The 26,410-nt window shown below is 36.9% G+C and overlaps 1 protein-coding gene across 1 annotated transcript in view; it reads right to left on the reverse strand.

Moving 5' to 3' along the window:
• The window catches only part of CHST9 (carbohydrate sulfotransferase 9), a 361,943-nt gene that overhangs the window by 289,080 nt on the left and 46,453 nt on the right, over positions 1 to 26,410 (reverse strand). Inside the window, exon 2 of the mRNA XM_043976762.1 lies at positions 11,354 to 11,562. Within this exon, the coding sequence (XP_043832697.1) occupies positions 11,354 to 11,474 (121 nt within the window). The 5' untranslated portion in view covers positions 11,475 to 11,562. The remainder of the gene's footprint in view (positions 1 to 11,353; positions 11,563 to 26,410) is intronic.

The following is a 26,410-nucleotide window of genomic DNA, read 5'->3' on the forward strand; positions in this document are numbered from 1 at the left end:
GGGCCTCCTGCATCAGCAATTCTCTCATTGAGCAGCTGGAAGTGCAAATGGAGAACATCAAAAGTACATTTTTACTCCTGTCGGTGCTTCCAGCCGCTAATGTACTAGTCCAGATATTGGAATGTTCATTTATGTCAGTTTAGGAAACAGGCCAACATTTAAAAAGTAACTTGAGATTTCCTGGCTTTTTGCATTTGACCAAGAAAAAGGCAGGGAAAATTTAAGACCATGTGACAAGCCCCCATTACAGAGGATGGGGATGAGAATCACATAAGATGGCAGTCACGGATGGCCTATGTGACCTGTATTATTAAAAGGAAGAACCACATAGGTCAGATAATCAATATAGTAGATTACTGATAGATTGTTTTCTAGACTGAGCAAAACAAAATTGAGAAGAGACAGTCAGATAGTATGGAGAAGAAAAAGGAAAGAAGAGCCTCATGAAAACCTAGTAGAGAACATATGTGGGAAGAACATTGATCAACAGGTTGGAGGAGAACCCGGAGAGGATAGTTGCATGGAAACTTAGAGGAGAATATATCCAGGCAAAGATGAAGGAAAATGTAATTTCGTTCAGAAATTAAGAGATCATTGGTATTTTGGGATAGGGTAGTTTTAGTTGAATAATGAAGACAGAAGCCAAATTTCAGAGGGTTTAGAATTGAGTAAAATGAAAGGAAATGGAGACACAGGACCTAGTGGGTAAGGGATCCACTCAGATGACCTAAGCTTTTAACGATTCTTGGCATCACAATTTACTTGACTTTTTGCCAGTCACATTGCAGCTGTAGGTTCTCAGCTTCATCATGTACTGAATAAAAGGGTTGGTCTATGCCTAACTGAAAATTCTGTACTAGATGAATTATCAGGTTTATGTGAGGTGGTATTATATATCAAATCAGAGCATGCTAATAGAGCTAACTGGCCTATCAAAGTGAATTATTTATCAAGTGAGGTTTTGAAACTTGTACTCAAAAGTTCACACTAAAGACCTGGTAATTATTTAAATGGATTTTCAATGAACTGTGACATACTTGGCTGGCATCTCAATATTTAGTACTGTGAGAGCAGGTGTTCTAATGAGGAGCCTCACCTGATAAGAGTTTTGTTAAAATCCCTATTACTACGTGCTTTTGGGTACATTTTGCTTCTTGTTGTCCAGTCATTTCAGTTGTGTCTAATTCTTCATAAGCCATTTGGAGTTTTCTTTGGAAAAGACACTGGAGCGCTTTGCCATTTCCTTCTCCAGTTCATTTTATAGATGAGGAAACTGAGGCAAACAGGGTTAAGTGACTTGCCCAGGGTCACACAGCCAGCAAGTGTCTGAGGTTGGATTTGAACTTAGGTCTTCCTGACTCCAGGCCCAGCATTCTATCCATTGCACCACCTAGCTGCCTTTTTTTTTTCACATCAATAAATCACTTTAGTCAATCAAGCTTATATTAAACATCTACTATGTACCAGGCACTATGCTAAGTGTTGAGGTTATCAAAAAAGGCAAAAACAAACAAACAAAACCCCAAATACTCCAAACAATAAAACAAACAGACAAGAAAAGGAGCTTAAGTCCTTAAGTGTCCTCATGGAACTTAGTCTACTAAAGTCTTTGTTTTTTCTTGAGTAAAGGAAAGTAAAATAATGGAAGGTTGGGGGAATTTTTATTATGTTACATAAATAAATAACAAATGCAATTATATTATGTAAATTTTATTAAACCGTTATGTGCTAAGCACTGTGCTAAGTGCTGGGTATACAAAGAAAGAGAAAATCCTTGGTCTAAAGGATATCATGAGCAAGTGGAGGGAGTCATACAAAATATATACAGAATTATGGGGAAAGGCATTAGCAGCCGTGGAAGGTGAGATTTGAACTGAGTGTTGAAGGAAGCCAGGAAAACGGAGGGTCAGATTTAAACTAAAAGTGGTCATAGAATATTGACCTTTGTTGATGGAAAAGATCTTAGAATTCTCCCATCCCAACTCCTTCACTCTAAGGATGAGGAAACCAAGACCCAGAAAAGATAAGAGACTTCATGAAACAGCTAGTTAATCACAAACATGGGAAAAGCAGATACAGTTCCTGACATTCAATACTCATTTGACTTCACCACAGTGTCTCCCCAGTGAAAAGTTACTGAACCTGAGCTTAGTCTCTTTATGACTTTCTGAGACACTAAATGGAGAAATTAGGATGAAGTTATTACACCCAGTATGTAGTGTTTCTCAGAAATTATAAGAGAACATACGAGGTGGGTATGGGTGGAATATGTGGCATTGGTGATCTTGTGACCTATAATATCTGGTTGGGACTGTCACCTCAGAGCTTTCTAAACTAGGCTCAGTGATTTTTTCAGTTTGGAGTGTTTCTTATACCCATCTACCCTTGACAAGTGAATGAAGGAAAATGAATAAAAAAGAAAACATCAATCACTATGTGTCTGGAGTACCATATTAAGGAAATGAGTAAGATAATTTGTGAGGCCTTCCTCTATATGGTCCATTTAAATTCTGACATTGTTTTATTAGTGAGGGTAGAGGACTGAAGATGGTAGAAAAATGTAGTGAAGAACTACCCAATATTTAGAGCTGTTAACATTTGGAGTGGGTTTTCTTTTTGGGTCTTATGTTTCCCATCAGTGAAGATATTTGAATAGTGGTTAGATTAATATTGGTCGGTCATGGTGTAGAGGGGATTCATAATTCCATTAGAGAATAGTTAGATTGGATAACCTATGAGGCGCTTTTCAATGGAGATTCTATGATATGATTCTATACTATTATTATAAACCTATTTCTGAGGCCAACTAACCCTGGGTGTATGATGTATCATGCTGTTGTTAATATGAATATATGGATCATCTGGATTTGATGGAGGTGCCTTATTATCCAAAAGTATTTTTTATGAAACCCTGGATTAATAGGAGCATAGTGTCCTTTAACTGAACTCCAGGCTGAACCCAGATAGGGAGCAGATAAAAGACCCTACCTAGTGACTTCTTTTCCCTCAGGATAGTAAGTCTCTATCTTATGATAACATCTGGGCATCCTCATCCTTGCCGAACCCTTTTTTTTTTTTTGAATCCTGTAATCTTATCATGATGCTTCGGTATTTCCACCATACTTGTTATAACTGAAATTGTTAAACTGCCTTCTCTTCTGCATCATAGTATTGAAACTGATAATGTCCTGTAATCAGTGAACAACCCCCCTTCCCCAAAAAAACCATATATACCTTCAGAAATGGGGAGTCTCTGAGCTCTCTTTTTAGGAGGGGAGCCTCCACATGATCATGTGTTATATATTTCTTCTTCGGACAAAATATTAAATTGATATTATGTTTTTTTCTGTCTCTGGTCTGGTTTGTCTTGTAGGAGATATCATGTTCTCTGATCTGGTTTTGGTAGGAGATATTATAAGACATAATTTCTCTGATCTGTTTATTAATTTTGTAGGAGAGATTAAAGATATTAATTTCTCTGATCTGAGTTTTTGTAGGAGACAGGCAGATACAAACCCCCCCCCTATATTTTAATTTTTAATATTCAACACTGTATATTATAGATATAAAAGTATTATTGAATGAATGGATTACTTTCAGCTATATTAATGGATATGTCCTAGTGATTGGAAGTCATGTTAGCTAACATAAATTAAATTCTGGAAAGTTCTCAAGGGGCTATGGCTAAATTGCTCTTCTACTGGGCAAAGAGAAAGTTGTTCATGACACTTCTCCATGCTAGGAGGTTTCCTATAGTTCTTATTTACCTGTTCCCTTCTCCCCCACCCCCCAACTTTTCTATATTTGGATAGTTTCTTGACCATATCTGCAGAATTCATTTTCCTCCTTCTCCCCCTTCCCCTGAAGGAGTTAGTTCACTCAACTTTGAAATTCATATTCCTCCCTCCCCTCTACCTCTGAGTTTAACTATCCTAAGCAATTACTGAGTGACTGCAAATTTACCAAACCCATTATGTCTTGCTGGCTTGAACTCGAGGGTCTTGCTATCTACCCTACTCCCTTTACCTTTCTCTCCCTCTTGCTCTGGGAACATAATCAAATAAATACTGCCATTGGTTCTAGAAAGGCATGTCGATCATCTACCCCACAAGTACACTCATTATCTCTGTGACTCAACAGAACATTTTCTCTCTTCCCTTGCCACGACTCCCTTAATATGCCTTCCTTTCTTCTATTAGAATATAATTGGAATGTAAGCTCCTTCAGGCTGGGGGCTGTCTTACGTTTGTATTTGAATACCCAGTGCTCAGCACAGTGCATAACACATATTAATAAATAGTTTTCATTAATTTATTCATTAATATAAACAGAAATTGCTTTAAGATAAAAACAACTTTCTAACCCAATACAATAAAAAGACTACAATTATGTTTCCTAATTATTATTATCATAATAATTATTAATTATAATTATTAATTATAATAATTATTATCATAATTATTATTTTCTAACTTGAAAGACAGTGTTCAACAACAACAAAAAATACTTCCCAAATGTTCATTTATCCATCACCTAACCTTGTATCCTATTTTATTGGTGCCAATGAAATATTTGATTTTAGAAAATGATGGATAAATTTTTGTATTTGTAATTAAGAAATCATACCATCAGGGCAGCTAGATGGTGCAGTGGATAGAGCACCAGCCTTGGAGTCAGAAGGACCTGAGTTAAAATCCGACCTCAGACACTTGACACTTCCTAGCTGTGTGACCCTGGGCAAGTCACTTAACCCCAACTGCCTCACCAAAAAAAAAATCATACTATCTAGGTATACAGAAGTATAATAATTAGTATCCCACATATTTATAGACTTCAATAGGGCTTTAGAGAAGCCCTATTTTACATAAAACCCCCTTATATTTTCATGCAAAGATGGACAAAAGGAACACAAAAAGTCTTCACATATTAAAAACTGCTTTGTTATAATTCGATTGTACAAAGCTAGTGTGAAATAACTTTCACTATTGCAAATATCACCTAAAAGTTTTCAGGGTTAATAGGTGGAATTCAAAGAAAATAACACCCTCAGAAGGGTTCAGGATAAAGGTATGTCTGTATCTGGCTGCAAATCCAAACCTGCTTAGTTTTGAGAAAGAGCAAACTGAAGTCTAGCTAGGAACACCCTAAGCATGAAGGTTGATTAGATTCTGAGCATCACAATCTCTTTCTTGAGAAAAAGCAACAGGGAGAGCTTTATTCTCCCTTAAAACTACAAGCTGTGAAGCTATTTCCCTCAGCTATGAAACTCAAACAGCACAGTTAAAACAGAGCCAGGGACTATTAAGATTCAGTCTTCATTCAGGAAAAAAATAATAAAGTATTTGGATCTTCTGCTTTCAGTCTCTGTTGCCATGGATGGTAGCATGTTGGGTGTGAATGGAAAAAAAGAGATATGACTGTCAGAGTAGCTTCTTACCTCCCTGATCACACAAGACACAACATTTAGCTCAAAGGACATCCTAGTCTTGCTGGATTTGGTTTGGGAAATAGCTTCACATTTCCATTATTGCCAAAGAGCACCATTTCAGCAATTCATTGTATATTGGGTTTTTTTTTTGTTGTTTTTTTAGTGAGGCAGTTGGGGTTAAGTGACTTGCCCAGGGTCACACAGCTAGTAGGTGTTAAGTGTCTGAGGCCAAATTTGAATTCAGGACCTCCTGACTCCAGGGTTGGTGCTCTATCCACTGTGCCATCTAGCTGCCCAATTCATTGTATATTGTATCATCCTAGATCCTATCCAAAGATTGGTATCAATCATGGTAGAGGCTAGATTAATGCTTGTTGGGCAGATGGTACAGAGTAGAAATTTCCAACAAAACATAGCAGAAATGCACAGCCTATGAGATCCTTTTCAACTGAGATTGTATTATTCAGGAATATAAAATGCATTGGTGCCTTTTGAATATTATGGTGACAAATGCTTAATTGAATTTGGTGAAAGGGGTATAAAAGTCCCAACTTCATGGAAATCAGAGAGAATAAAGAATTAGGGATCCCCCAAATGTTTTGTTTTGGTTTTTTGCATGGGCAATGAGGGTCAAGTGACTTGCCCAGGGTCACACAGCTAGTAAGTGTCAAGTGTCTGAGGCCGGATTTGAACTCAGGTCCTCCTGAATCCAAGGTCAGTGCTTTATCTACTGTGCCACCTAGCTGCCCCCTCCCCCAAATGTTTCTGAGTTTAAAGTTTACTGAGTAAGGAAATCAATAAACTGAAAGCTAAAGAGTTACTGGCTTTAAAGAATCATCCATTACAGCTTTATACACAGACTTTTAAAAATTAAGAGAAAATCTCCTTTTGCCAATTTCATCTCTCCCATCACTAAACAAGTTGACATTATCCTATGGTTCACGTCACTGGACCTAGAAAACATTTTTATATCCCAATATTAAACACACTTAGACATCTTCATGTGGAAAGCTAATATAATAACTTGAAGTGGAAGAGCAGGCTAACTTCTTTGAGATCCTGAAATGTAGACAGTCTAAATTGCATGGTTGGGGCTAAAGATTATACTGGATGGGGAAAAATGTGATGATTGGTGTTAACTTTCAGGAAAATCCTCTTTTTGTCTTCTTTATCACTCAGCCTCACATAGAGGTGATTGCCTTGGAGGACTGAATATCTCCTGACTACACTTAACAAGGGGAGGGGGGATATGGGGAAGGATGCATACACTAGGTTTACCTGGTGAATCTTCATAATACTAGAAAAGTTCTGAGGAATAGAGCTTAGGTTAGGCTGTGCCGAGCTCCAGATCAGTTTAGTTGCTGAGCTGGTCTGTAGGGATTTAGGTCATCTCTGAATTAAGATCACATGAGGCAGTGTGGTGTCATGTAAAGAACACTGGATTTAGGAATAAGAATAGTGGAGAAGCAGAGTGATATAAGGGATAGAACATTTGATTGGGAATCAAGAGTCTTAGATTTGAATTTCACTCCAGAAACTACTGATCCCAGTGACTCAGTTCCCTCTTTGGTAAAAAGGGGATGGTGATAATACTTGTTCCACTTACTTCAAAACATTATTCAGAGAAAAATACTTTGCAAAAAATGTAATATACATGTGATGTGCTAATAATTCAAATCCTAGCTCTGTTGTTTGTCACTTATGGAACATTAGGCACTAATAATACTCATAGAAATGTATTTGAGGTTTGCAAGTTGCTTTTCTTATAAACTCTTTTGAGGCAAGGAATAGGTTATTATACCTATTTTGTAGAGAAGAAAACTAAGGTTCATAGAGGTTAAAAGATTTGCTTAAAGTCACCCTGGATTTAAGTTAGTTTTAGACATGAGATTCCACCCCAAATCTTCTGACTCCAAATCTAATGTGTTTTTTTTTTCATATCTCAAATAATTTAACCTCCTTGACACTCAGTTTCCTAGTCTGTAAAATGAGGAAGTTGGATTATATGATGTCTAAGGTCCCTCAGAATGTGGATTTGGTTATAAAAAGCTAAATATTGGTGGGGAGAACTTAATTCTATTTTTAAATATCCCCTTACCAGATGAAAAAACCCCTCTATTTTTATCTTTTAATTAAATAAACCAAGGGAGTGTAGGAAGGTAACTGTAAATAGTAAAGAGATTTTAATTAGAAAAACCCAGGTAAAATTGGCAAGACTCAGCAAATGTTCCACATTTTATTAAGTTTTCAAGCCCTCAGGTAAAATGGACTAGAAGGACTTAACTTAATGAGCTAAAACTGAAACACTCATATGTTCAAAACTATCTAGGGTTGTTGTTTTTTTTTAAATCACGACTAATGCTTTGGGTGCTGAGTAATTTGATTACTCTGACTTTTGAGTTGTTTGTGAAATATGGAAGAATTCCTTCTAAAGTATCTGATTGATTTGTAAAGGACCCCTAAGAAATACATATAAAATCAATAAAATAATAAATAATAATGGTTCATTGACCCCATATTTTTAGCATTTTTATTCCAATTACATGTAAAAATAGTTTTTAACATTCATCTTCGTAAGATTTTGAGTTCCAAATTTTTCTTCCACCCTCTCTTCCCTCTCCCTTCCCCCAGACAGAAAGCAATTTAATATAGGTTATATATGTACAGTCATGTTAATCATATTTCCATATTAGTCATGTTGTTAAAGAATTAGAAAAAAAGGGGAAAAACCATGAGAAAGAAAAAATGCAAAAACAAAAAAAATAAAGTGAAAATAGTATGATTCAACATGCATTAAAACACCACAATTATTTTCATGGATGTGGAGAACATTTCCATCATGAAACTTTTAGAATTGTCTTGGATCATTATATTGCTTAGAAAAGCCAAGTCTGTCATAATTGATTGCACAATGTTGCTGTTATTATGTACAATGTTCTCCTAATTCTGCTCACTTTACTCAGCATTATTTCATGTAAGTCTTTCCAGGTTTTTTCCAAAATCCATCTTCTCATCATTTCTTAGAGCACAATAGCATCCCGTTACATTCATATACCAAAACTTGTTCAGACATTCCACAATTGATGGCCATTCCCTCAATTTCCAACTATTTGCCACCACAAAATGAGCTACTATAAATAATTTTGTACATGTGGGTCCTTTCCCCCTTTGTATGATCTCTTTGTAATACAGACCTAGCTGTGGTATTACTGGATCAAAAGGTACCTAAAAGTGGTATTGCTAGGTCAAAGGGTATGCACAGCTTTATAGCCCTTTGGGCATAATTCCAAATTGTTCTCTAGAATGGTTGGATCGGTTCACAACTCCACCAAAAATGCATTAGTGTTCCAACTTTCCCACATCTTCTCCAGCATTTATCATTTTCCTTTTTTTTTTTTTTGTCATATTAGTCAATGTGATAGATATGAAGTGGTACCTCTTGGTCCTAATCCCACATTTAAAACTAATATGAGGAGGCATCTAGGTGGCACAGTGGATAAAGCACTGACCCTGGATTCAGGAGGACCTGAGTTCAAATCCAGCCTCAGACACTTTGACACTTACTAGCTATGTGACTCTGGGCATGTCACTGCCCTGCAAAAAACAAAAAACAAAAACACCCCCCCCCAAAACCAAACAATCAAAAACAACCAACCAACCAAACAAACCAAAACGAACAAAACAAAATAAAACAACAGAAAACCCAACAAAACCCAAAACAAAACAAAACAAAAAACCTAACATGAGGAAAGCCATTTTCCAAAACTGTCTCACAATCCCCAGTTGACCCGCCTCCATTTCTATGAATTTCTATGAATTACAACAAAATTCATCTTAGGAATTTCCTAGATATCACCTTTTCCTGAATATGTAGCTTCTATTATTTTACCAGTTTCAAAGTACTTATCTTTGTGTTATTGCCTGTACCCTTGGTCTGTTTATCTCATCAACCTCTGTAGAACTGCAGTATATTTGAGGGAAGAGGCCGCAATAATTTCTTTAATGTATCTTGCGGTAAGGATGTTTCCTGATCTGTGACTGTTCAACTGCTGCTGTTGTTTGTCCTTTGTTCTCAAAGAGGACCATGATAGATGTCATGACTTGAACTGAATTGGATTTAAGTGAGGGAGGGCTCTGCAAGGTTACCAGCCTCACTCTCTCCTCCATAACCATTTGGGTCCAGTGGCAAGGTATCTGTCAGGATGACTGGAGATGGCCCTGGATGCTTAAGGCAATTGGGTTTAAGTGATTTGCCCAGAGTCACACAGTTAGTAAGTGTTTGAGGTGAGATTTGAGGTGAGTCCTCCTGCCTCCAGGGCTAGTGTTTTATCCACCTAGCTGCCCCATCTAACTGTTACTGATTGAATAAACATATCCTTCTACAGTAGAGTTGTTCGTGAATGTGCACACTGGGGCACCTAGGTGGTTCCATAGCTCATGGAGCACCAGGTTTGAAGTCATGAAGACTCATCTTCCTGAGTTCAAATCTGGCCTCAGACACTTACTAGCTGTGTGACCCTGAGCAAGTCACTTGGCTCTATTTGCCCCAGTTTCCTCATCTGTAAAATGATCTGTAAAAGGAAATGGCAAACCTCTGCAATATCTTTGCCAAGAAAACCCCAAATAGGTTTACAAAGAATCAAACACAATGGAAAATGACTGAACAACAACAATAATGCACATTTTTTTGGGGGTGGGGCAGGGCAATGAGGGTTAAGTGACTTGCACAGAGTCACATAGCTAGGAAGTGTCAAGTGTTTGAGGCTGGATTTGAACTCAGGTCTTCCTGAATCCAGGTCTGGTGCTTTATCCACTGTGCTACCTAGATGCCCCACAAATATTATTTAATATGCCAGAGTAACGTAATAACAGTGCATTGGACCTATGGCATGGTACTGCCTTACCAGGTAAAACCACCTTATGAGATGCTTTTAGAACTTTAGCTAATAAGAGTTATTGTAGATTTTTAGTTATGTATGTTAACAGGAACAACTCAAAACAATCTCACATGGCCTCAGTCATTAAAATATTTTGATCAATAATACTCTCCAGAAAACAGAATTAAGCTTAGCTTCTGCCCGTTAGACTTACTTACCATGAGAAAAGGCCCAGGGGAAAAACTGGCAATTGGGATAATGATTTAAATGATCTTATCTGTTATTTGTCAGTCCTGTATAGTTCCACAAAGAAGATTCTTATGTAGTATTTTAAACAATTCTATTTTCAAATGAATCCACAACTGGACACTATCAGTAAAGCATTATTTTCTAATTACATCACTTCTTTGTAGTATTATAAATCCATGGTGCATCTCTAACAATGGAAACAACAAAGTCTTCTATGTATAAGACTTACAAGTCTATATGTATCTATGCATTTTACCCAACTTATCAGAAGATTATTCCTAGAGAAACTAATTAGAGAAGAGTAGAAATATGACTTACCTGTCTTTTGATGGACAGAAAAAACCAATAGGAAATATATGTGTATACATATACATATACATGCATATGTATATACATACATGTATATGTATACAAACATATGAATGTCATTTTCCCCTCTTGGATGTGATGCTATGTACCCACAATCACTACTCCATGCATTGGTAGTGGTGATAGAATTTCCTTGATCCCTTTGTAATCAGGGCCATGCCAATGGGGCCACCTCCTTAAAAAAATGATCCTAGGACAGACTATTGAGTATAAGTCTGGGTGCTGGAGGTCATGCCAGCAAACAGATGGAAAGAAGTAATGTGTTCAGCAATAGATCATGTGTTGACCTGGCATCAATAAATGGCAGCCAAGAAAAAGCAATACCAATTCAATCCATTTTCTTGGTGAATTTTTTCTTAAAATTCTGAATTCTTATAAGCATCTTCACTTATTTGACAGAACAGGAGTGCATATAACTGTGCATTATTACCTGTGTGCTGCTCTTCAATCCAAGCCTGTAGGTACATGAAAAAGAGTAGACCTGCTACTCCAAATATCAGCACAGACAGAAAGACTTGTCTCAAATTCATGACCATTTCAGATGGTTGCATCTTTGCTCCTCTGTGAATACCACATGATTTTCTTCCTATGTATTCTCAGTTTAATCTCATTCTCTTCAGCATCTTTTTCTTCAGTGACCTAGAAGGTGGACAAATAAAGCACTGTGGTTCTTTGGTGATACTTCTTTATGGATGTTCTGTGAAACAAGGAGAATAACTACAACACTGAATGTTTAAATAGGCACTGGTATTATGGAATGGATGACTTTCAGGAATCTATTCCTCAAGTTCTGTTACACTCCAAACACATCAGTTCTGACAAATTTGTTCCTCTGAAGTTAATGAGTAAGTTTTTAACATTAAATTAAGCAACAATGTTCAGAGTTAACCTTTCCTAAATTGTTAAGGGCCAAGGAAGCATGCATACTCCAAATTAAACTATTATTAATGAACAAGAGATCTTTTATCTACATTTCAGTATGTTCCCTGAGAGTTGAGCTTAGGCAGTTCTTATATAAGTATGTTACCAAAGCCATAAACTGGCAAAGAGGAAAAAAATCCACATAGTAAAGAGCTTTCCCCTCTTAGTTACAAGCTTTCTCAAGTCCCTTGTCTTTCCTCTCATACCTCTCAGCAGAGGATCCAATTCTTTCTTTAATTAGAAAATTGAGGCAACTTCAAGTGAAATGTTTAACCTCTCCTCCTCTAAACCACTCAATTTCTCCCCTCTCCTCATCTTTTCCCTTCCAGTCTGTGATGTTTAAAATCTAAATGTGTGGTCGCCTTATTAGAAGCTTCAGCACAAGTCTTTGGACATTAAGTATTTATTAAAGCAAACCAGGTATTCACATCAAGTTCAGAAAGTTAAGAAAAGGCCTATCTAGCCTAGAGTTCCAGCCTGGTCAGGTTCTTCTTCAAATACTCTGCCATGAACCTGCTTCAATCACGAACTGCCCCATAAACTGAGTGTGGAAGCTTTTTATAGGCCCAGAGCTTGGGCGGTCCTTACACATTGCCTCAACATTATTGGTAGGCATCATCCAAACCCATTGGTTCACTGGACTTGAAGATGGTCTCGAGTTGAGTTAAAAGTCTTTAGCTTCTGAGAACAATAACTTCTTAAGGGCTGGGCAGGTGTGGTTACAAATAGGCTAATCTGAAGTCAATCACTCTCACTTAATTCAATCAGTTTAGATTAATCTCCAGGGGAGCCTTCGAGTATCTGCCAAATCCCATTATTTTACCACAAGTCTCAGAGGAACAGGTGGTTCCACTCCTTTACAAAGGCATACCCACTACACATATCTCAATTCCTTCCCTTCCCATATCCTCATGAACTTGAACCAAGAGTTACCTAATTCTTTTTTCTTACTGCTTAATAGTGGGACATCTTGACATAGTGGAGCAAGTAAAAGACTTGGAGCCCAGAAGTCCTGAGTTCAAATCCCACACCACCTGGCTATGTGAAGTTGGGCAAGTCACTTAATCTCCCTGAGCCTCATTTTCCTAACCCATAAAATTAGGAGGGTAGACTAGATGGCCTGTAAGGTCCATTCCAGGTCTAAATCAATGATGAGATGAATCTTTCACTTTATACTGTCTCATGTATACTCTATCAACTCCACCCACAAAATTTTGACTCCACTTCCTCATCAGGCTATCATCCTATCTGTATACTCTCCATTGTTAAACTTTTGAACAGGTAGCCTAAACCCACTGCCTTAACTTCATTACCATTTCTCAACCTCTTGAAGTCTGCTTTCTGACCCCTTTACTATACTTAAATAGTCCCCTCAGAAGTCATTAATAAACCTATTATTGCTAAATACAATGGATGACCATTTGTATTCATCTACTCTGCAGCATTTGGCACTATTGCCCATACCCTCTCTCTTTGGTTATCCTCTTCTATTACAATGGGTTACATGGTTTTCCTATTTCTCCTAGATTTTCTTTTTTTTTTTAATAAAGTATTTTATTTTTTTTTCCATTACATGTAAAGATAGTTCTCAACTTTTGTTTATACAAGCTTTACAATTTCAGATTTTTCTCCCTCCCTCCCCTCCCACCCCCCCTCCCCTAGACAGCAGGTAATCTGATATAGGATATATATATATACACATGCACACATAATAACATTAATCCTATTTCTGCATCAGTCATGTTATAAGAGAAAAAAATCAGAGCAATGATGAAAAACCTCAAAATAGAAAAAAACAACAGCACCAAAAACAAAAGAAATAGTATGGTTCATTCAGCATCTATACTCCACAGTTCTTTTTTTTTTTTTCCTGGATTTGGAGATCCTCTTCTATCATGAGTTCCCTGGAACTCTTCTGTACCATTGCATTGGTGAGAAGAATATAATCCAACACAGTAGATCAACACTCAATGTTGATGATACTGTGTACAATGTTCTTTTGGTTCTGCTCATCTCACTCATCATCAGCCCATGCAAGACTCTCCAGGTTTCTCTGAACTCCTCCTGCTCATCATTTCTTACAGCACAATAGTATACCATTGTATTCATATACCACAACTTGTCCAGCCATTCCCCAATTCATGGGCACCCCCTCAACTTCCAATTCCTTGCCACCACAAAAAGAGCAGCTATAAATATTTTTGTACATGTGAGTCCCTTTTCCCTTTCCAAGATTTCTTTGGGAAAAAAACCCAAAAGTGGTATTGCTGGGTCAAAGGGTACGCACAACTTTATTGCCCTTTGGGTATAAATCCAAATTGCTCTCCAGAATGGTTGGATCATTTCACAGCTCCACCAACAATGCATTAGTGTTCCAATTTCCCCACAGCTTCTCCAACATTTATTAATTTCCTTTTTTGTCATTTTAGCCAATCTTATAGGTGTCAGGTGGTGCCTCAGAGTTGTTTTAATTTGCATCTCTCTAATCATTAGAGATTTAGAGCATTTTTTCATATGGGAATATATAGCTTTGGTTTCTTCTTCAGAAAACTGCCTATTGATATCCTTTGACCATTTCTCAATTGGGGAATGACTTGGGTTCTTATAAATTTGATTTAGTTCCCTATATATTTTAGAAATGAGGCCTTTATCAGAAGTGCTGGCCATAAAAATTGTTTCCCAGCTTTCTGCTTCCCTTCTAATTTTGGATGCATTGCTTCTGTTTTTACAAATTTTTTTTAACTTAATGTAACCAAAATCATCCATTTTGCATTTTATAATATTCTCTATCTCTTCTTTGGTCATAAACTGTTTTCCTTTCCAAAGATCTGAAAGGTAGACTATTTCTTTCTCTCCTAATTTACCTATGGTATCACCTCTTATATCTTAATCATGTATCCATTTTGACCTTATTTTAGTATAAGGTGCCTAATTTCTGCCATACTATCTTCCAGTTTTCCCAGCAGTTTTTGTCAAATACTGAGTTCCTATCCCAGAAGTTGGAGTCTTTGGGTTTATCAAACACTACATTACTAGTGTCATTTACTACTGCGTTTCCTGTGCCTAGCCTATTCCTTTGATCCTCCTTTCTATTTCTTAGCCAATACCAGATAGTTTTGATGACTGCTGCTTTATAGTAAAGCTCCAGGTTAGGTATCGCTAACCCACCTTCCTATGTATTTTTTTTCATTATTTCCCTGGATATTCTTGATTTTTTGTTTTTCCAGATGAATTTTGTTATTATTTTTTCTAGCTCTATAAAATAATTTTTAGGTAGTCTGATTGGTATGGCACTGAATAAGTAAATTAATTTAGGCAGTATTATCATTTTTACTATATTAGCTCTGCCTATCCATGAGCAATTGATATCTTTCCAATTATTTAGATCTGATTTGATTTGTGTGAAGAGTGTTTGGTAGTTGTGTTCATAGAGTTCCTGGGTTTGTCTTGGCAAGTAGACTCACAAAGTATTTTATATTATCTACTGTTACTTTAAATGGAATTTCTCTTTCTATCTCTTGCTGTTGGACTTTGTTGGTCATGTATAGAAATGCTGATGATTTATGTGGATTTATTTTATATCCTGCTACTTTGCTAAAGTTGTTAATTGTTTCAAGTAATTTTTGACTTAATTCACTAGGATTCTTTAAGTATACCATCATATCATCTGCAAAGAGTGATAGTTTTGTTTCCTCCTTGCCTATTCTAATTCCTTTAACTCCTTTCTCTTCTCTGATTGCTAAAGCTAACATTTCTAGGACAATATTAAATAATAGGGGTGATAATGGACATCCCTGTTTCACCCCTGATCTTATTGGGAAGGCCCCTAATTTATATCCATTGCATATAATACTTGCTGATGGCTTTAGGTAGATACTGTTTATTATTCTAAGGAAAGCTCTACCTATTCTTAAACTCTCTAATGTTTTTATTAGGAATGGGTGCTGTATTTTGTCAAAAACTTTCTCTGTCTACTGAGATAATCATATGATTTTGGTTGGTTTTCTTATTGATGTGGTTAATTATGTTAATAGTTTTCCTAATGTTGAACCAGCCCTGCTTTCCTGGTCATAGTGTATTATCCTGGTGATCACTTGCTGTAATCTCCTTGCTAATATCTTATTTAAGATTATAGCATCAATATTCATTAGGGAGATTGGTCTATAGTTTTCTTTCTCTGTTTTTGCTTTGCCTGGTTTTGGTATCACCACCATATTTGTGTCATAAAACGAATTTGGTAGAACTCCTTCTTCACCTATTTTTCCAAATAATTTGAATAATATTGGAATTAATTGTTCTTTAAATGTTTGGTAAAATTCACCCGTAAACCCATCTGGCCCTGCGGATTTTTTCTTAGGGAGTTCATTAATGGCTTGTTCAATTTCCTTTTCTAATATGGGTTTATTTAAGGATTTTATTTCCTCTTCAGTTAACCTGGGCAGTTTGTGTTTTTGTAAATATTCATCCATTTCATTTAGATTGTCAAATTTATTGGCATACAATTTGGCAAAATAATTCCTAATTATTGATTTAATTTCCATTTCATTGGTGGTAACATCACCCTTTTCATTTTTGATACTGGTAATTTGGTTTTCTTCTTTCTTTTGTTTAATCAAATTAACCAATATTTTATCTATTTAATTGGTTTTTTCATAAAACCAGCTCTTGGTTTTATTAATTCTATGGTTTTTTTGCTTTCAATCTTATTAATTTCTCCTTTAATTTTCAGGATCTCTAGTTTAGTATCTAATTGGGGATTTCTAATTTGTTCTTTTTCTAGCTTTTTAAGTTGCATGCCCAATTCATTAATCTCCTCTTTCTCTTTTTTATTCATGTAAGCATTTAGAGCTATATATTTTCCCCTAAGTACTGCTTTGGCTGCATCCCATAGATTTTGATATGTTGTCTCATTATTGTCATTCTCTTGGATATAGTTATTGATTGTTTCTATGATTTGTTGTTTGGCCCATTCATTCTTTAGAATGAAATTATTTAGTTTCCAATTGATTTTCATTCTACTTTTCCTTGGCTCTTTCTTACATGTAATTTTTATTGCATCATGATCTGAAAAGGATGCATTTACTATTTCTGCCTTTCTATATTTGACTATGATGTTTTTGTGCCCTAATACATGGTCAATTTTTGAAAATGTGCCATGTACTGCTGAGAAGAAGGTATTTTCCTTTCTATCCCCATTCAATTTTCTCCAGACATCTATCATGTCTAACTTTTCTAGTAATCTATTCACCTCTTTCACTTCTTTGTTATTTATTTTTTGGCTAGATTTATCTAATTCTGAGAGGGGGAGATTCAGATCCCCCACTAGTATAGTATTACTGTCTATTTCCTCTTGTAATTCATTTAACTTCTCCTCTAAGAATCTGGATGCCATACCACTTGGCACATACATATTTAATATTGATATTACTTCATTGTCTATAGTACCTTTAAGCAAGATGTAATTTCCTTCCTTATCTCTCTTTTTTTTTTTTTTTTTAAGTGAGGCAATTGGGGTTAAGTGACTTGCCCAGGGTCACACAGCTAGTAAGTGTTAAGTGTCTGAGGCCAGATTTGAACTCAGGTACTCCTGACTCCAGGGCTGGTGCTCTATCCACTGCGCCACCTAGCTGCCCCTTCCTTATCTCTTTTAATGAGATCTAATTTTGCCTGCGCTTTGTCTGAGATAAGGATTGCTACCCCTGCTTTTTTTACTTTAGCTGAAGCATAATATATTCTGCTCCAGCCTTTTACCTTTACTCTGTGTGTATCTCTCTGCTTCAAATGTGTTTCTTGTAAACAGCATATTGTAGGATTCTGGTTTTTAATCCACTCTACAATTAGCTTCCGTTTTATAGCAGAGTTCATCCCATTCACATTCATAGTTATTCTTACTGACTGTCTATTCCCCTCCATTATATTTACCCCCTTTGTACTTTTCCCCCCTTCTTTCACACTATTCTTTCTCACCGATGTTTTACTTCTTACCCCTGCCTCCCCCAATCTGCCCTCCCTTTTTATCACCCCCCCTCTTTTCTTTACCCTTTTCTCCCTTGCTTTTGTCCTCCCTTCTATCAGTCCCCCCTTTCCCTTACCCTTTTACTTCCCTAAAGAATGAGCTAAGTTTCTTTATCCCAATGAATGTATATGTTATTCCCTCTTTGAATCAAATCTAATGAGAGTAGGGTTGAAACAATGTTCACCCCTCCTTTCTTTCCCTCTATTGTAATAGGTTTTTTCTTCACCTCTTCATATGATGTAATTCCCCCCATTCCACCTCCCCTTTCCTCTCCTCCCCAGAGACTCCCTTTTTAACCCCTTAGTTTTCTTTGTATCATCACATCAAAGACAATTTATATTTATACCCTCTATGTAAAGTCCTTCTCTCTGCCCAAATACATTTACAATTCTTAAGAGTTATGAGTATTATCTTCCCATGTAGGGATATAAACAGTTTAAGCTAATTGAGTAACCTTTTTTTCCCCCACTGTTTACATTTTTAAACTACTCTTGAGTCTTGTATGTTAAGATCGAATTTTCTTTTCAGTTCTGGTCTTTTCACCAGGAAAGATTGAAAATCCCCAATGTCATTAAATGTCCATCTTTTCCCCTGAAAGAGAATGCACATTTTTCCTGGGTAATAGATTCTTGGCTGCAATCCAAGCTCCTTTGCCTTCCGGAATATCATATTCCAAGCCTTGCGGTCCTTTAATGTTGAAGCTGCCAGGTCCTGAGCAATCCTGACTGTGGCTCCATGTTATTTAAATTGCTTCTTTCTGGCTGCTTGGAGTATTTTCTCCTTCACCTGTTAATTCTGGAATTTGGCTACAATATTCCTTGGAGTTTTCCTTTTGGGGTCTCTTTCAGGAGGTGATAGGTGGATTCTTTCAATGATGATTTTATCCTCTGATTCTAAGATATCAGGGCAGTTCTCCTTAATAATTTCCTGGAATATGGTGTCTAGATTCTTTTTCTGGTCATGGCTTTCAGGCAGTCCAATGATTCTCAAATTGTCTCTCCTGGATCTATTTTCCAGATCAGTTGTCTTTCCAATGAGGTATTTCACATTTTCTTCTATTTTTTCATTCTTTTGATTCTGCTTGACTAATTCCCGGTGTCTCATGGATTCCTTATCTTCCAACTGTCCAATTTTAATTTTTAAGGCATTGTTTTCTTCAGTGAGATTATGCACCTATTTTTCCATTTGGCCAGATGAATTTTTTAAGGCATTGTTTTCTTCAGTGAGATTATGCACCTTTTTTTTTCCATTTGGCCAGATGAATTTTTTAAGGCATTGTCTTCTTCAATGAGATTATGTACCGTTTTTTCCATTTGGCCAGATGAATTTTTTAAGGCATTGTTTTCTTCAGTGAAATTATGCACTTTTTTTTTTCCCATTTGGCCAGATGAATTTTTTAAGGAATTGTTTTCTGAAGTCGATCTTTGTGCTTCTTTTTCCAAGCTGCTGATTCTTTTTTCATAGTTTTTTTGTTTTGCTTTCATTTCTCTCCCCATTTTTTCTTCTACCTCTCTCAATTGATTTTTGAAATCCTTTTTGAGCTCTTCCAGGAAGGCTTTTTGTTCTTGAGACCAATCCATCTTCCATCAGGAGGCTTCACATGTAGGCAATTTGAGGGTATTGTCCTCATCTGAGTTTGCATTGGCTTCTTCCCTATTGATACAGAAACTCTCAATGGAGAGGCCTCTTTTTTGCTTCTTACTCATTATTGCAGCTTATTTATTTATTTTTTAAGTTGAGGTCTGCTCTGGGGGCACCAGAGTCCTTGTTTTGGGCTTCTCGTGCAGGGGTATAGGTGCTGTGTGACTGGCTTTTTACTCTGAGGCCTTTATGGTGTGTGTAGTTCGCCCCCCTGCACTTCCTGTCTAAGCCGCTGCGTCTGTGTGCCTGGTAGCACCTGTCCTGTTCTTGGCCCTACCACTGGCAACTGCCCTCTCGGCTGGTGCAGGTAGATTTTTCCACTGTCCTTGGCCACCAGATTTTTTGAGCCAGGTTCCAGGGGCCTCAATTGTTCGGCTGTGGCCTGTAGCTCCTGCTGACTTGCCCTGACCCCCTCGGCGCTGGGTTGCTGCCCTGCGCTGGGCCTCCCTTTTGCCCAGGTCAGACCGACCTTTTCCTGAAGTCTTCTAAATTATCTCTGGTTGGAAGACTGTGTCTTTCTGTCTCTTTGCAGGTTCTGCAGTTTCAGAATCCGTCCAGAAGCTTGATTTAATGTTCTTTTTGAGGGAACAGAAGGAGAGCTCAGGCAGCTTGCTGTTTCCTCTCCGCCATCTTGGCTCCGCCCCCTCTCCTAGATTTTCTTCATCACCTTCACTGGATTCCCACTTCTCTTGCTAATTATACACATTCTAAACAGTAGAACTCTAAAGTTTTGTCTGCAGTCTCTTTTCTACATTTTCTCTTGGGGATCTTTACTTTCATGACTTAAATTACAAAACTCAAGAGAAGTAATCCTAAAATTTCTATCTCTAACCAAGAGCCCTTTTCAGAGAGCCAGTTCCATATATCTAATTCCCTGTTAGATATCATCACATGAATATCTTACCAGCACTCAAACTTAACTTAGCAGATATCACACATATTTGTTATTTAGATAATTAGAATCATTTGAGATAAAGGGCAAAGTTTGAAAGATAGGTTTGTACAACATGATAAAGATTTTTCTAAATGTGGCATCCAAGGAAAAGGGGCATTTAATAATGCACAATTTATCTATGAAAAAGGAACATTCTACTCCATATAGTATAAAAGGTTAAAAGTTGTTATTCAAGATCTTTCCCCCAAATCACAACTAATATTAAAATGAAGGACTTATTATTACCTAACACCGTTCTGACTTGGATCCTGTCCAAAGGATTTTAGTTTTACGAAGTACTGCAATGACCATATTTTTTATAGCAGAGTCAAATATGTATTGTAATACTAAGAACAGCCTACTAAACTGATCATGATGCTCCAGTGCATCACAAGACACCAAGATTATGCATCTGTAACCTATTTAGTCATCTCACAAATGTATGTTCTTTATATGAAGGAATCAATGCATCACTTTGTTTTAAAATTGTTTTATATTGTTCAAATATTTTCAAAACAAAAGAAGTTAGTGCCCTTAACAAACCTCAGGAAAGAACACATTTAAAAATCAATCAATAATGAAATAACCTAACCAAAATGACAACTTCTTAGGGTTATCCAAGCTAGTAAAAGGTTACTATTAAGAAATTATATGAATTCTTACTTTCACACAAGCCAAAGACTAGTGGGGAGAAAAATAAAAGGAATAACTAAAAGTTGATGCCCCTATAAGTAAAGAGATAGAAAGAGAGCACCTACTTGTCCTTGAATTTATATCACTTGACCTGGATACAATACAGCCTTGGATAGTGAAGAACTGGTCTATGTGATTGCTAAGCAATAGTGATATTTGAAAGATGATGGAGAAGGAGGAAAGGTAGCACAGCATTGTGAAAGACCAAATGTTGGCTCATTTTTTTTTTTTGCAGGGCAATGAGGGTTAAGTGACTTGCCCAGGGTCACACAGCTAGTAAGTGTCAAGTCTCTGAGGTCAGATTTGAACTTAGGTCCTCTTGAATCCAGGGCTGGTGCTTTTATCCATTGTACCACCTAGCTACTCCCAGCTCATTTCTTTTTAAGGGGAATGGATAGAGTTTGTAAACCATAGGTCAATGAGATAAATTGATTTCTTAGTAAATTCTCGAATGAATCATTAAAGGGACAATGAACATCCAACAAAGGGAATAGTGATTATAAAGATCTAGCATGTGTTCATCAGGAATAGACCTTACTAGATTTAATCTCTTCTTTTTGACTGGTAGGTCAGGAAAATGCTATAAATATAGTTTGTCTCAATTTTAGCTAAGAATTTGATAAAATGGGGCAGTTAGGTGACTCACCATATAGGGTACTGGGCCTCAAGTCTGAAAGACTCATCTCCTTGAGTTCAAATCTGGCCTCAGGCATTTTCTAGCTGTATGACTCTGGGTAAGTCACTTAACCTTGTTTGCCTCAATTTTCTCATCTGTAAAATGAGCTGGAGAAGGAAATGTCAAACCAGTATCTTGGCCAAGAAAACCCCAAATAGGGTCACAAAGAATCAGATGGACTGAACAACAGTAAGCCTTCACGCATTCTCATTCAAGTAAGCAGGCATAGGTAATAGTTGAGTTCAGTAATAAAGGTAGCCCCTCTATATTGATGTTTTTGTATGTCTGTAAAATGAGCATAATTTCACTTTACCTATTTTATAACTAATTACTTGTAATGCCATTTTAATAAAATTAGGGTGCTAAAAAATGACTGGATCATGTGCTAACCTATTTTTTCCTGTTAACCACAACAGGGGAGCACGTAGGTACAGCTATCCAAATTGCCAGCATCAAGATCAGAAGGAATCTACCTCTACTTTATAATTCTCCCCTTGAAAATTCAATTCTACAAAAGAAATAGCTGCATATGGAACTAGTGTCAGAGGAGCACATTTTTGTTTGTGCTTTTGAAGTTTTTTTTTTAATACAGTTAATCTTTGGTTCTGGTAGCAGAGAAAGTTTTTAAGGAAATAAAAGAAGTGAAACTGTTCTCTCAGAGCTCATATGATAGAAGAGATCTTACCATATTAAATTAAAGCTAGAGGAATATGAGTTTTCCAAGTGCTTATAAGACAGTGTAGCCCACAAGGGAGATTTGGAATTTGAGGCTTTTCAAAATTGATTCCTCAAGGAACTTCATGAAATGAAGGTAACTTTCTCTTGCATAGAAGTTAAAGTTAAACACTGAACAGAAATAATAACTAGGTTGGATAAAGAAATTCAGATAGTAGGCAACCAATCAAATAAATTCTCCTACTAAAGACTAAATAATTGCACTCAAGAAGGAAGAGATCTCTAAACTCTTGCTGTCTGCATAATTAAAACTCATCTCAGAAGAGAAAGGAGAGAAGAAAACTCATAAATCAGACAAGAGCTGTGAACCTAGGGGAATAGTGGGTGTGGAAGCCAATAGAAGTAATCCTGGGGGGATTTAAATGAGAAAATTATTACCTAGGCTTCTGGATAGAGATGAAGAATTTACTCTCTCTTTCTCTGAGAAATGTAGCTATTCTATGTCTGACACATCCTCCTGGGTGTAGAAGGCAGTGGAAAACCTCTAATTGTTATTATGGCAGATGTGAGTAGGATTGAGTGATTAAAGCCACAAGGCAGAAAGGCAATCTGGTATAAAATAGAGAGATACATGAGATTTTCTCAGATCTCAGTCCATTAACCCAAAGTTGGCATTCGAAAATGGCTCTCATTAAACAAAGGTGAGGCAGTAGAAGCTTCAGCGTAGCTCTAAGCAAAGCTGAAGGTCAGTTGTAATGGGAAAATGTACCTATTTGGAGATCCTCTGTCTGCCTCTAAGCCTCTGGAAAAAGTGCAGACTATTGGAGATTGAAATTACTTGGAATAATGCTGCTTTATGTATGGCAAGCTATGCCATTTTGATAGTCAAAAAATCTTTCTTTGGAGCTGCAGTCAGTCATCAAGTTAAAGCATTTGGTGAACTCTAATTGCTCCCACACTTGCTCAACCCATTACCATGCAAACCTGAAGGGGATCTATCCTTGAATATCTTACAATGCTCTGTGTTTCTAATGGACTTCTCATTGCTTGTTTTGTTATTCTTATTTTTGTATAGGCCTATACTCCCTTACTATCATTCTAAGTTTCTTGAGGTCAAGTCCTTATTTTATTTGTCCTTGCAGCTCTGTACTCATCTGCCATTTACAAATGACCATTGTGGAATTTAATCAAATGGAAATCCAATCTCACAGTGAGAATAGTAAATCTTAGAATTCTCAAGGAAAGGATTTTTGAATTTTTGAATTTTTTTAAAGTAGCTTATAGATGGTAATATTTATGTGTTTATGTTTCTTCCTATTGGTTTTTTCTTCCTTGCTTTGTGAAGTTTTTAGAAAACAATGTCTTTTTCCTTGTTATTATATACTTTCAGAGAAGCATGGCAGAATAGCTAGAGAGCTGGCCTGTGAACTGGGAACCCCTGGGTTCAAATCCTGCCTCAGATACACAAGGGTGTATCACCCTGGCTAGATTGCTTAATCTTATGCCCCCCCCCCCAGGCAACTCTTTAAGAGTATAAATTGTACAGGGTGTGCTGGTCTAGATCAGTCATGGAAAATCATCCTGGAGAGTTTCCTATACCAATGACATGATAATAAAGAACCCCTTTCAATACTTTGAAATTCCACTTTAAACCAACTCTAGGATGTGAAATGAAAGGACCAGGGTTCAGATCTTGCTGTTTGATGTATGACTGGGCAAATAACAACCTCTTTGGGCTTCAGTTTCCTTATCGGCAAAATGAAGGAGAGTGAACTTGATGCCCTCCTAAGGTCCCTTCTATATCTCTGTCTTCCATTTCTGTGTGTGTGTGTGTGTGTGTGTGTGTGTGTGTGTGTGTGTAATCTTTTGATATCAGCAGGAGCTTCATGAAAGCTTAAGTATTATTATTTCTATTTGTTGAGCAGTTTTTCAGTTGTGTCTGACTCTTCATGACCCCATTTGGGGTTTTCTTGGCAAAGATACTAGTTTGCCATTTCCTTCTCTAGATCATTTTACAGATGAGGAAACAGGCAAACAGGGTTAAGTGGCTTGCCCAGAGTCACAAAGTTAGTAAGTATTTGAGGCCAGATTTGAACTCACAAAAGTAATTCCTTCTGGTTCCAAGCTCAGCACTCTATCTACTTCACCACCTAGGTTCCCAAATTTTATAACTCAATACAAAATGGCAGTGTCAAATAAACAACCATACCTACTATGTAGCAGACATTGTCTTAAGCACTGAGGAATACCAAAAAGGTAAAAATCCCTGCTTCAAGGAAATCACAATATAATGGGGAAAACTACAAACAAACACACACACACACACACACACAACTATTTATGAACAAGTTATAGACAAGACAAGATAAAAAGGAGCTAATTTCAGGGAGAAAGCACTAATAATGATAGCAAGACATTCATATTGTGCCTACTTTGTGCCAGGCACTGTGATAATCACTTTACAAATATTATCCCATTTGTTCCTCACCACAACTCTAGGAGGTAGGTACTATTACTATACCTATTTTATAGATGAGGAAACTGAGACAGAAAGAAGCTGTGACTTGCCCAAACTTACACAGTTAGTAAATGTCAGGGTCGATTTGAACTCAGGTCTTCCTGACTTCAGGTTCAAAGCTCTTTCATTACTCCATCTGACTGCCACAAATATTAAGGAAGATTGAGAAAAGTTTCTATCAGAAAAGTGGGGCTTTGGCTGAGGCTTGAAGGAAGCCAAGAAAGCTGGGAGGTGACTTCTGGGATAGGAACTCAGTATTTGACAAAGACTGCTGGGAAAACTGGAAGATAGTATGGCAGAAACTAGGCATAGACCAATCAACATCTTACACTGTATACCAAAATAAGGTCAAAATGGGTACATGATTTAGACATAAAGGGTGATACCATAGGCAAATTAGGAGAGGAAGGAATAGTTTACCTCTCAGATCTATGGAGAAGAGAACAATTTATGACCAAACAAGAGATAGAGAATATTATGAAATACAAAATGGATGATTTTGGTTACATTAAATTAAAAAGATTTTATACAAACAGAAGCAACACCGCCAAAATTAGGATAACAGAAGGCTGGGAAACAATTTTTATAGCCACTTTTTCTGATAAAGGTCTCATTTCTAAAATATATAGGGAAATAAATCAAATTTATAAGAATGCAAGTCATTCCCCAATTAAGAAATGATCAAAAGATCTGAACAGGCAGTTTTCAGATGAAGAAATCAAAGCTATCTATTGCCATATGAAAAAATGTTCTAAATCACTATTGCTTAGAGAAATACAAATTAAAACAACTCTGAGGTACCACCTCACACCTATCAGATTGGCTAATATGACAAAAAAAGGAAACTAATAAATTTTGGAGAAGCTGTGGCAAAATTGGAACACTAATGCATTGTTGGTGAATTGTGAACTGATCCAATCCTTCTGGAGAGCAATTTGGAATTATGCCCAAAGGGCTATGGGACTGTGCATTCCCTTTGACCTAGTAATACCACTAATAGTTCAGTATCCCAAAGAGATCATAGAAAAGGGAAAAGGACCCACGTGTACAAAAATATTTATAGCAGCTCTCTTTGTGGAATTGGAAATCGAGGGAATGCCCATCAATCGGGGTGTGGTGAGTAAAACTGTATGTGGTCACCCTATTTCTGTCCCAAGTGTAGGGAAAATTAGCTGGGGTTTATCAATTATTTGTTACTTAGAAATTAGAGGCTACTGTACCAGTTTGGGTCATTAAGCATTTATTAAAGCATATTAAATAGTAGTAAAGAGAGTGCACATGGCTCTGAAAGATAGGAAAGCTTAGCTAGGAAAGAGAAAAGAGAGAAAAGAGAAAATGGGGAACCCTAGTGGTAGGTGTGGTTTTGAATGAAGTAACTTCCTGACTCTGGGCTGACCTTAAGAAAGGTCAGGA

The sequence above is a fragment of the Dromiciops gliroides genome, chromosome 1, assembly GCF_019393635.1.
Source record: "Dromiciops gliroides isolate mDroGli1 chromosome 1, mDroGli1.pri, whole genome shotgun sequence".
Taxonomy (NCBI): domain Eukaryota; kingdom Metazoa; phylum Chordata; class Mammalia; order Microbiotheria; family Microbiotheriidae; genus Dromiciops; species Dromiciops gliroides.